We start from the raw sequence: 12096 nt of genomic DNA on the forward strand, positions 1-12096 counted from the left end.
GACATATGTACAGTATAAATGTATGCCAAATGCAGGTATTGGAAAATAAAAACAGGGTACATTTGTGCTAGAAAAAAAAAAACATGCGTAATAAAATCAGTAAAATTTTTATGGGCGCGTGAAGGAAGCCTAAACGTTCTATTCACAAGTGAACGTGCATTACGACTCCCCTCCGACACCTGACAAGGATCAGAGCAGACGATGTGTCCGTATGAGCGGCAGCAGGTCGCACCTCCCTAAACCGATAGATCTGTGATGACGCCAGCAGACGCAGATGGGTTACATTGGGGATTCTCTAGCACTGGATGGCTAGGGGAGGCGCAGTGACGCCCGGTGGGGGGAGGTGGCTGCGGTGGCAGCACATGTGTGTGAGCAGCGATGAATGTGTAGTGACGTCACGCCTGCACAAGATGTGCTTTGCTACATTTCAAGGGAGGGGGGAAGCTACAATCCGTCAAACTCCACCTTCCCCATGGTGTGCCCTGACATAGGAACACAAAGAGATGCTGCATTCTCTTCATATCCAGAGGCTGCAGCAAGCAGCGGAGGAGGCAGAGCGGCCCTCCTGCATCTCCCAGCTACCCACGTCAGCAGAGCTCACTCCCATCCATCAGGGGGAGGCTCATGTATATTAGTAAGAGAGCATGTGGAGGAGCAAGGGGGGAAGATGCATGGAAAAGATAGGCATGCCATGAATAATTACACTTTGTAGACACAAGCCCCCCTGTTCCAGCTCTGCATCACTTTCCAACAATGACCAGCATGCCGATCTCAGCGCCTGCCTGCTGAATGGACACGGCGTTGCCTGGGCTCCCCTGCCCATCCTGCATCTCCATCTGACACAATCCGTGCTGCAGCTGGAAAAGTGCGACGGCTGCGTTTATTCCAGGATAGCCCAGCCGCTGCGTCGCTGAGGGCGCGATGGGCTGCGGGGGAAGCAGAGCCGACGCGATAGAACCTCGCTATTACGAGAGCTGGACGAGGGAGACAGAGTCCACCTGGTTGACCAGCACAGACACGGAAATCCCCCCGTCAGGACTGGGGCATGCGTGCCAGGAAGAGCACAGCTCAGCGGAGTCCGCCGTCAGGGACAAGAGAGGATCCATTCACCCCGGTGAGACCAGTCACCCTGTCACCTCATCACCTCCATCTCCACCAACCAGATACTGATGTCATGCCATGTAACCTCATCCCGTGCCCATGAGCGACACCATACGCTTCTGTAGTTTGTGACTTTCATCAGTCAGGACTGCGCCTTATGTCTCTCCAGATTTGTTGTACAAGCTACAGAATATAGGAATGTTAAAGAAGGGATTTTGTTGTGCAATGAGCCAACATTCAGAAAAGAGGAGATTTCCAAGGACTGGTCTTCGATACTTGGGGATATCCCTTGAAATCCAAGGCAGCTGACAACTTTGTAGCTGATTTGTGTGTTAGAACTTGTCATTGATGTCATTTGTTGGGCTGGTTTTGTGGTGGCGTGGGACTACAAGTGCCAACGTTATCCAAATGATGAGATTTGGAGATCCACCAAAGCATTACCCTGGCCACACACAGCAATTTCCAGACAATTATGACCACAGGTCAAAGGAATAAATGGGGCTTGTGTATATATTCAATTGATCCCACAAAAGTGTATCCACTGGATAGGCTCAACTATTGTAAATCAGACGAATATGTCCCAAAAGAGGGATGTTCCTGTATGAGTGACTATACTCAATACACAACATATGCATCATACACTAAGTCAAGATGAAGTTTTCGTGGATATTGCTTATGTCGAATAGCGGAGATAGTCATTCATACCGGAACATTCTTCTTTTTGGACGCAAGTTAGTCCAATACAACTATGACCGCTCGCCGAACAGATCAGGACAACCTACCACCAACAGTTACTTCAAACCATTAACTAATTGAAACTATTGGTGACAGGTTTTTCTTGATCTTTGTAGTCATTTTTGGGATTGGATGTTATCTGAAATTGCCTGCAAATTGCAATGTGTATGGTCAGCATTAGAGTCAGACATTGGCTTTTTTTTTTAAATAGATACTAAAAAAAATGTCATTATTTTTTGTAGAGCCTTAACTTTGATTTCCTTGCACACTTGTCCTAAAATGACACTAAACTCTGGTTTAAAGAAAATTCCTTTCAAGTATCAATCCTTAAGCTCTGGTTCACATTGCTGCGACTTATCATGCAACTTCTGACACAGTCATGTGACAAGTCAAAATACATTAATTTCAATAGGTGCCATCTTAATCAGTGCAACTCAAGTCACAGCAACAGAAAAAAGGTTGCTACACTACTTTTCTGCGACTTGGGTGCAACTTGAGTGCCATAGACTGCAATGTTAAATCACAAAAGTTACAAGTAAGGAGCAAGCGACACGACTTTGGGGTTCGCAGCAGTGTGAACTAAGCCTAACCCCAAGAGTAACTTCTATTGCTCTCAGCCTCCTCCAATATTCTTTTTTTTTGCTGGGGTGGCCTGACTCCCTGTTAAAGGATGGCTACATCCCTTCTCCATTGTCCCCTGTATGTACAAATGTAGTCACCCTCTCTTGCTCGCTCTCAAAATGGATTAGGGTCTATGGGATTTGTTGTGTTCATAGAGCAGTGCACATGACCACAACTAACGTGCAATGCTTGTTCCAAACAAACAGAAGTGAGGGGGAAAAGGACAGGTTTGAGAGCTCACTGAGGATGTTACATAGAGGCAGAAAAACACAGATAAAAGTTCATGAAAAATAGATTACAGGACCATTAAGTAGTGGATGTGTATGGATTATTTTTGGAGGATACGGATATTGTTTAGTGTCACTTAAGAAAAATGCTTTAGTTGCTATTTCCAACTTGCTATTTGCCTGGCTGCCTCTGCTTTTGATATCTCTGATTTGGAGCAAGTATGTAGCAATCGAAGTCCAAGCTCCAGATCTGTGTAATTGTTCTAGGCTAGCATAAAAGGCAGTTCCTAAGCATGACAGCCAGGCAACTAGCATTTTAACAATGATGTCAGCCTGAAGACAGGATCACATTTATCCATCTTGTTCATTCTTGCTGATGTGGGAGACTGAATACAATTTTGTAGAGGTAAATATCTCTTTACTTTGTGAATGTGCTATTGAATTACTTTTACTTGAAAGTCTCCATGGATTCTTTGATGTATTCTTTAATATCAAGTGATATTTCTAAAAAAAAATATTTTCTGTACTTTGAACATACTGCATTCAGCATTTGTTTTGATTGACTGAAGAGATCCTTTTAAATTTATAATAAAATTGTCCTTTCAAGGGCTGGCTGGTTGGTTGTAAAGCTGTATTTTGGATTGGATTGCATTAAAACCAACTTTGCGATTTGACGTGTGTGCCAATGAATGTGCACAGCTTTGCCATTGTTTTTCATATAAAATTCATAATTTTATTCTTTCTGAATGTGAGTTGGTGTTCATAATTAGACTGCTGATAGAAATGGCTAGGCAGAGTTGAGACTCTCTGACCTGCAGAGCTGCAGGTGGTTTGGTGTCCTCAGAATACCTGGTAAAGCAGATGATTTTATCAAAGGAGAGAAGTCTGGTGTACTCAAGCAATGCCAGATTCAAAGACAAAAGACCTAGGAAGATAGGCTGTACGTTTTCCCATGCTTTTCAAGTTGGTCGGAAGCTTGCATTTAATAGATCAAAGTAATATTTTACTCTAGATCAGGGATCTCCAATCTTTTCAGTATGAGGACCACCTTGTATAGTTTACAAATATTTGTGGGCTGAAAATAATCCGTATCAGAGTCCCCCTTACATCCAAATCCCCATTAAAATACCTAATCCCCTCCAGAGTCGCCAACAGACATCCTCGGGTATCTTCCCTACATTTCAGGGCTACGGGAAGGAGGGCACCATGTACCACATTTGGAGGACTTGCTCCAAGTTTCAGTCATTTTGGATCCAAATCTTTACACTTATTTGCATTGTGGCATCTATTAATTTACCTAAAAACGTGAGAACGGCGCTCCTGAATGAGCCAATAACAGATGCCCCTAAACATACCAAAATTTTAATATTTTTTATATTTTTGCTGGCATAAATGATGATAACCAAGACATGGAAAAGATCAGTAGTCCAGTTGGCTGCCTCTAGACCAAGCTCTCTTGGATTATGATTCATGAGAAATTGGCCAGTATCCTATTAGATAAACAGTCCAAATTTGAGAAAACCTGGAATCCTTGTTTCCGATATGTGCAATGTAAGGATTGATACAGAGATGGTGGTGGGGAGGGGGTCCACTTCTGGAAGGATTGCAATCGAGTGGCGCTTTCCTATTAGTTTGCTGTTTCTATCCTTTACTTTTTTCCTTTCTCGCTTTTCCCATTTATCTTCAGATATGCTTATAAGGCACCCTTATTGAACTAGAACTCAGAACCATAGTTCTTTATCGGTACCATTCTGGCTTCACTAATGTTTTACTGCTTCAGTTCTAGAATGTCCTACTGTGATATTTGTTGGAACCTGGACTGCATCCAATTTGGATATTCCAAAGGAATATATAGCTTAGCAGCATTAGACCCCACTGCTGTATACCACATTATAGTCCAGTGGTCTCCAAACTGCAGCCCAGGGGCTGGATGTGGCCTTTTGTTTGCCTTTATCTGGTCCTTGGGGTACTATTCGACCAACTTTCACCAATGACAGAGCACCATTCTCCCTGCTGACACCATCAATGGGGCACTATTCTTGTCATGGATATCAACGAGGCACTATTCCTCCAATTTTAACCGTTGATGGGGCGCTGATGCTGATGCATTTTCTGCTTTCACTTGCCACAGTTCAGCCCCCTAAAGCCTGAAGGACAGTAAAATGTCCCTTTGCATAGAAAGTTGCTCATACTGTTCTAGTCTATGCCATTTGGTGCAGATCTTATGTAAGCTGACACGTTTATGCTTTGTTTTTGTGCCTTCATCAGACTTATGTTTTCTTTGAAGGTTTTTAATACTTTCACTTTTCTAAATAAAAAACTATTGGAAACAATATTCCCCCTTACAGCAGGGTCCCCAGCAGAGACCCTTTCTTACATCAGAGTCCCTATCAGACCCTCACTTACATCAAGATCCCTTGTTACATGGCAGGAGGTTGAAGCAGAGTCTCTGCTGACATCAACCATGTTCATATCTTAATTTTATTATCATTTCTGTTGCTGACTCCCTAGGGTGCTGCTGATAATTTTGTTTTTTCCTACCTGTCCCAAGGCTACCTGTCCTGTATCTGGACCGAACAGCACACTGAGACCCTCTTCAGTAAAGAGCATCTCTATTCTGCTCCAGCTCCAACTTGGTTCCCAGGTCCTTCAGCACACGGCTCATGCTGAGGCCTGGCTCAAACATCAGTCTTCACACATTGAACTCTCCCAAGGGGAAGTCGCAGGGGAAAGAGTTCTGGAAACGTGCTCCCAAACCTGCACCATCTCCCCAAGCCACACTGAACGCCATCAGGAATTGGATAAGTGAGATAAATATTCATGATGTAGGGCTCTTTCAGATGGGTGACTGGGGGTGGTAAAAACAGGTAGCTGAGCTGCTGCATTTATAACACGGTGTGCAGAGCTTGACTGACGGCACAACCTGTCAAATTTACCTATTGATTTAAATAACACCACACCGCAACCATGAACTGAACGGTCGACTCACAGTAATTTCTGCTTAGCAATTTAAAAAGAAAAGCGTTTAGAAGGCAGCAGTAGCCAGGGGTGTATTTACCACAAGGCAAACAAGGCAGTTGCCTAGGGCAGCATTTTTCAGGGGGGGCAGTGCCATCCCCTGAAAGAAGAAAAGGAAGAAGGGACACACGCAGCATGGGGACCAGACGGGATCTGAGAGGGGCTGTGGGCTGCTTGATGGTGTATGCAGATCCTTGTAAAGGTGAGTGTCTTATCTCTTCCGGGGCGGGGGGGTGTTGCCAGTGTATGGGGGGCAATGGTAATAGAAGGCTCTCTCGGACGGGGGCTGGGGTGCTGTTGGTCAATGTCAGGCTCTCTTCGTGGGAAAGGTGGGTGTTGGCTGGTGTCAGGGTCTCTCCATGGGGGGAAGCCAATTTTTTGTGTTGCCTAGGGCAGCACGAAACCTAAATACACCACTGGCAGTAGCCCTCTGAAAATCAATCCACCAAGAATTGCTTTGCATAGGGTAATAAGCAGTATTGGTCATGTGAAAGAAGTCATATGAATTTTCCTCCCCACACTGATTCCTGGAGCCTCCTTCCAGCAACAGGCTGACGCAATCAACCCACCAGGATTAGGGAAAACCTACAGAGCTCAGAAAAGTTAAACGTTAGCTCAAGCTGGTTACAGCCTAGTAGTGACACACACTAAATGTAGTCAGAGACATAAATACATAAGGCAGGATCACTACATTTTGTTTAAGCACGTTAGTAGGTATAGCATTGCTCGAATGTGTATTATTAGTAAAATAGTGTAATGAAAGTCGCTCAATATATTTACCTGAAATAATATATATATAATAATAATAGAATATTTGTGGAGAATGGAAAATGGAGAACAAACACAGAGACTACAGTGACCAATCAGACTCCCCATATCAGATAAAAGATGAAATGTCATTGGTGACTATGGGCAATTAATGAACTTTGGCTTTGGTTTTTCTCAGTGTTTAAATGCCTGGCTTGTCTTTATATCTCAGATAGCAGTAATCTCCCATTTACTGCACCATTTATTCATAATTGTAATACAGCACTAGGCTTTGTAGATTGTTATTGATCTGAAATGTATTGTGGATAGGAAAATACTGCTAGTTTCTATGATTCACAGGAGAGGAAGGTATAGATATGACCTCATTATCCTATCTGTTCATTGCAGTCTCTGCTCGTTTCTGGCACACGCTGCAGCTACACAGCCAAACTAAGTTAGTCAGTAAAAAATTAAAATCCAATACATCTGCCTTTGATTGCCTTGTTTACCCGTTAAGAGTATCTAAATGTGAAACTTTTTTTAAGTTTTGGAAAGAGTGGTGAGGGATTAGAACCCCTATCAGGTTTTATTGCTGTATCTGCCCCCACTTGGCGGTGATTCACTTCTTTATTTGTCTGGTGACACTGGGACTGTTAGTAAAATCCCATATTTACAGTTATCATCAGAACAGAAACATAAGTCTTCCAATGGGAACTTGTTTCAGTGATAAGAGAGGATTTATTCATTCTACATACAGAGCACACCCACCTAGAGCAGCCATATACAGTTACGTTCAAAATAATAGCAGGCAGACATCACTAACCTGATCAATCACTGTTTTTGGTAGAAGTGATATTTCTACATGGCAAATAATTTACTAGCAGGTGTAGTAGAGTAAGAAATCCAACAGACCCAACAGTCATGACATGCATGCTGCTGATTCTGTGTAATTTAATCACTAATTGAAAGGGGCATGTTCAAAATAATAGCAGTGTGGAGTTCTATTAGTGAGGTCATTCATTCTTTGAAAAACAGGTGGCAATTATTGCCCTTATTTAAGGAAGAAAGGTAGCAAATGTTGTACATGCTGGTTACAGTGCATTTCTCTCTGAAATTCTGAGGAAAATGGGTTGTTCCAGACATTGTTCAGAAGAACAGCGTACCTTGATTAAAAAGTTCATTGGAGAGGGGAAAACATATAAAGAAGGGCAGAAAATGATAGGCTGCTCAGCTAAAATGATCGCAAATGCTTTAAAATGGCAACCAATACCTGAAAGACGTGGAAGAAAACGAAAAACTACCATTTGAATGGATAGAAGAATAGCCAAAATGGCAAGGACTCAGCCAACAATCAGCTCCAGGAAGATTAAAGAAGGTGTAAAGTTACCTGCGAGTACTGTTAGAATTAGAAGACGCCTATGTGAAGCCAAGCTATCTGCAAGAAGCCCCCGCAAAGTCCCACTGTTGAAAAAAAGACATGTGCTGAAGAGGTTACAATTTGCCAAAGAACACATTGACTGGCCTAAAGAGAAATGGTGCAACATTTTGTGGACTGATGAAAGTAAGATTGTTCTTTTTGGTCTAGTGGCCGGAGACAGTTTGTCAGACGACCCCCAAACACTGAATTCAAGCCACAGTACACTGTGAAGACAGTGAAGCATGGTTGCGCAAGCATCATGATAAAAGGAAGGAACTCACATCAGCATAAACCGATATATCCAGGTCTCACACATAGGTACCCTGGTGGCTAGTGGTTCCATCGGCATAAAGGACATGCATCCAGGTCTGTTTTAAATGTCCCTGGTGGTTAGTGGTTTCATCAGTAGAAAAATATATATATGACCAGATTCTCAGCCACCGAGGTCTAGTATAAAGATTCCCCTGGTGGTTAGTGGTTCCCTGGTGGTGTAGGCGTCAATTGGGTGGATCCCCTAACATGTTTCGAGCGAACGCTCGTTTTCAAAGTCCTTTATGCCGATGAACCAATAGCCACCAGGGTACCTATGTGTGAGACCTGGATATATCGGTTTATGCTGATGTGAGTTCCTTCCTTTTATCTGCTTATTTTACTTTGAATAAACGTATTTCACCATTGATACCTTCTTGCCTCCTGGCTCGTTTTTAATGAGCTTTGCAAGGTGGTGATCTGGAATAAGGAATCATTGGATGCCTGGACAGCGTTGGACCTACGGGTGAGTCTGAAAGGACCCCTAAAAAGGTGTGCACCACCATCCCTGAATGCCCGCTATGGTAACCAGATACTACTCATGCTGCTGACCAGACCCTGATGTCCTGATGTGACCACATGCTGCTCATGCTGCTGACCAGACCATGATGCCCTGTTGCTGAGGATTTACATACAATGCCTATATTGTATGTATTTGTGGTAAGCGCAAAACCACACTATTTTTCCCATTCTATCGAGCTGAATTTGGAACAACATAGAATCATATCCATTTGCCTTCTGGATACACCATATGAACAATCCATGTCCGATATTATTGTTACTGTATATGGTGACACCCTCTTGGTTTGATATTTACTTCTAGCGCTGCATACCCCATTTTTTATATATTTCACGTTTAAGGTACTGAGGATTACCCTGTATGTTAGCTGCTTATCCCGCTAGTTTGTGCTCACTTACCTTACTCTTTATATATATACACCAGTAAGTGTGCAACATCTTGGTTCCAGACCAACAAGATTGACGTTATGGAGTGGCCAGCCCAATCCCCGGATCTTAATCCAATAGAAAACTTCTGGGGTGACATCAAAAATGCAGTTTCTGAGGCAAAACCAAGAAATAGAGAAGAACTGTGGAATGTAGTCCAATCATCCTGGGCTGGAATACCTGTTCACAGGTGCCAGAAGTTGGTTGACTCCATGCAACACAGATGTACAGCAGTTCTCAGAAACAGTGCTTATACAACTAAATATTAATTAAGTGATTCAAAGGAAAGCAAAATCTTCAAACAGTTTTCAGTTTATATAGTGAATGTTTGAGTTTCTAAAGAAGAATACAAACACTGCTATTTTTTTGAACACTCTATTATTCACTTTTCTTCAATTTTTTTAGAGGAACAACACAAATTTGATATATTTTTCTTCATGTTTTGATTTGGAATAGAATGTGTAGTGTTCCCAATGCATTTGTGTGTATGGAAATAAAAGCTATTAGAAGGATTTTGAGCTTTATTCACTTTTTTCAACACACTGCTATTATTTTGAACACAACTGTACATAGCTATCTGTCCCTCAACTGCCATATGTACAGCCCTCACTTCCACAGCCACCATACATACAGCCCTCCCTTCCACAGCCACCATATATACAGCCCTCCCTTCCACAGCCACCATATATAGTCCTCCCTTCCACAGCCACCATGTATACAGCCTTTCCTTCCACAGCCCCCATATATACAGCCCTCCCTTCCACAGCCACCATATATACAGCCCTCCCTTCCACAGCCACCATATATAGTCCTCCCTTCCACAGCCACCATATATACAGCCTTTCCTTCCACAGCCCCCATATATACAGCCCTCCCTTCCACAGCCCTCATATATACAGCCCTCCCTTCCACAGCCACCATATATACAGCCCTCCCTTCCATAGCCACCATATATACAGCCCTCCCTTCCACAGCCGCCATATATACAGCCCTCCCTTCTACAGCCACCATATATATAGCCCTTCCTTCCACACCCGCCATATATACAGCCCTCCCTTCCACGGCTGCTATGTACAGTGGGGATCGAAAGTTTGGGCACCCCAGCTAAAAATTTGTATTAATGTGCATAAAGAAGCCAAGGATAGATGGAAAAATCTCCAAAAGGCATCAAATTACAGATTAGACATTCTTATAATATGTCAACAAAAGTTAGATTTTATTTCCATCATTTACACTTTCAAAATAACAGAAAACAAAAAAATGGCGTCTGCAAAAGTTTGGGCACCCTGCAGAATTTATAGCATGCACTGCCCCCTTTGCCAAGCTGAGACCTGCCAGTGTCATGGATTGTTCTCAATCATCGTCTGGGAAGACCAGGTGATGTCAATCTCAAAGGTTTTAAATGCCCAGACTCATCTGACCTTGCCCCAACAATCAGCACCATGAGTTCTTCTAAGCAGTTGTCTAGAAAACTGAAACTGAAAATAGTTGACGCTCACAAAGCTGGAGAAGGCTTTAAGAAGATAGCAATGCGTTTTCAGATGTCAATATCCTCTGTTCAGAATGTAATTAAGAAATGGCAGTCATCAGGAACAGTGGAAGTTAAAGCAAGATCTGGAAGACCAAGAAAAATATCAGACAGAACAGCTCGCAGGATTGTGAGAAAAACAATTCAAAACCCACGTTTGACTGCACGATCCCTCCAGAAAGATCTGGCAGACACTGGAGTTGTGGCACACTATTCCACTATAAAGAGATACTTGTACAAATATGGTCTTCATGGAAGAGTCATCAGAAGAAAACCTCTTCTACGTCCTCACCACAAAAATCATCATTTGACTTTGCAAATGAACATATAGACAAGCCTGATGTATTTTGGAAACAAGTTCTGTGGACCGATGAGGTTAAAATTGAACTTTTTGGCCGGAATGAGCAAAGGTACGTTTGGAGAAGAAGGGGCACAGAATTTAATGAAAAGAACCTCTGTCCAACTGTTAAGCATGGGGTTGGATCAATCATGCTTTGGGGTTGTGTTGCAGCCAGTGGCACAGGGAACATCTCACGAGTAGAAGGAAAAATGGATTCAATAAAATTTCAGCAAATTTTGGATGGTAACTTGATGCCATCTGTGAAAAAGCTGAAGTTAAAGAGAGGATGGCTTCTACAAATGGATAATGATCCTAAACACACCTTGAAATCCACGGGGATTACATCAAGAGGCGTAAACTGAAGGTTTTGCCATGGCCTTCACAAACTCCTGACCTCAACATAATTGAAAATCTATGGATAGACCTTAAAAGAGCAGTGCGTGACAGACAGCCCAGAAATCTCAAAGAACTGGAAGACTTTTGTAAGGAAGAATAAGCAAAGATACCTCAAACAAGAATTGAAAGACTCTTGGCTGGCTACAAAAAGCGTTTACAAGCTGTGATACTTGCTAAAGGGGGCAGTACAAGATATTAACTCTGCAGGGTGCCCAAACTTTTGCAGACGCCATTTTTTTGTTTTCTGTTATTTTGAAAGTGTAAATGATGGAAATAAAATCTAACTTTTGTTGACATATTATAAGAATGTCTAATCTGTAATTTGATGCCTTTTGGAGATTTTTCCATCTTTCCTTGGCTTCTTTATGCACATTAATACAAATTTTTAGCTGGGGTGCCCAAACTTTCGATCCCCACTGTATACAGCCCTCCCTTCCAAAGCCACCATATATAAAGCCCTCCCTTCCGCAGCCACCATGTATACAGTACTCCATTCCACAGACAGCATATATACAGCCCTCCCTGCCGCAGCCACCATATATACAGCCCTCCCTTCCCCACCTACCATATATACAGCCCTCCCTTCCCCACCCGCCAAATATACAACCCTCCCTTACACAGCTGCCATACATAAAGTCCTCCCTTCCACAGTCGCCATATATAAATCCCTCTCCTCTGCAGCCACCATATATACAGTCCTCCCTTCCACAGT

General features: G+C 42.8%; 1 protein-coding gene across 1 annotated transcript in view; it reads left to right on the forward strand.

Annotated features, from left to right (window-relative positions):
• The first annotated feature begins 321 nt into the window (after positions 1 to 321).
• The window catches only part of BAALC (BAALC binder of MAP3K1 and KLF4), a 93318-nt gene continuing 81543 nt past the window's right edge, over positions 322 to 12096 (forward strand). The window contains exon 1 of the mRNA XM_089658289.1: positions 322 to 1114. Within this exon, the coding sequence (XP_089514415.1) occupies positions 922 to 1114 (193 nt within the window). The 5' untranslated portion in view covers positions 322 to 921. The remainder of the gene's footprint in view (positions 1115 to 12096) is intronic.

Source organism: Staurois parvus, unplaced genomic scaffold (genome assembly GCF_062004578.1).
Source record: "Staurois parvus isolate SC_StPar_1 unplaced genomic scaffold, SC_StPar_1.0 ptg001062l, whole genome shotgun sequence".
Classification (NCBI taxonomy): Eukaryota; Metazoa; Chordata; class Amphibia; order Anura; family Ranidae; genus Staurois; species Staurois parvus.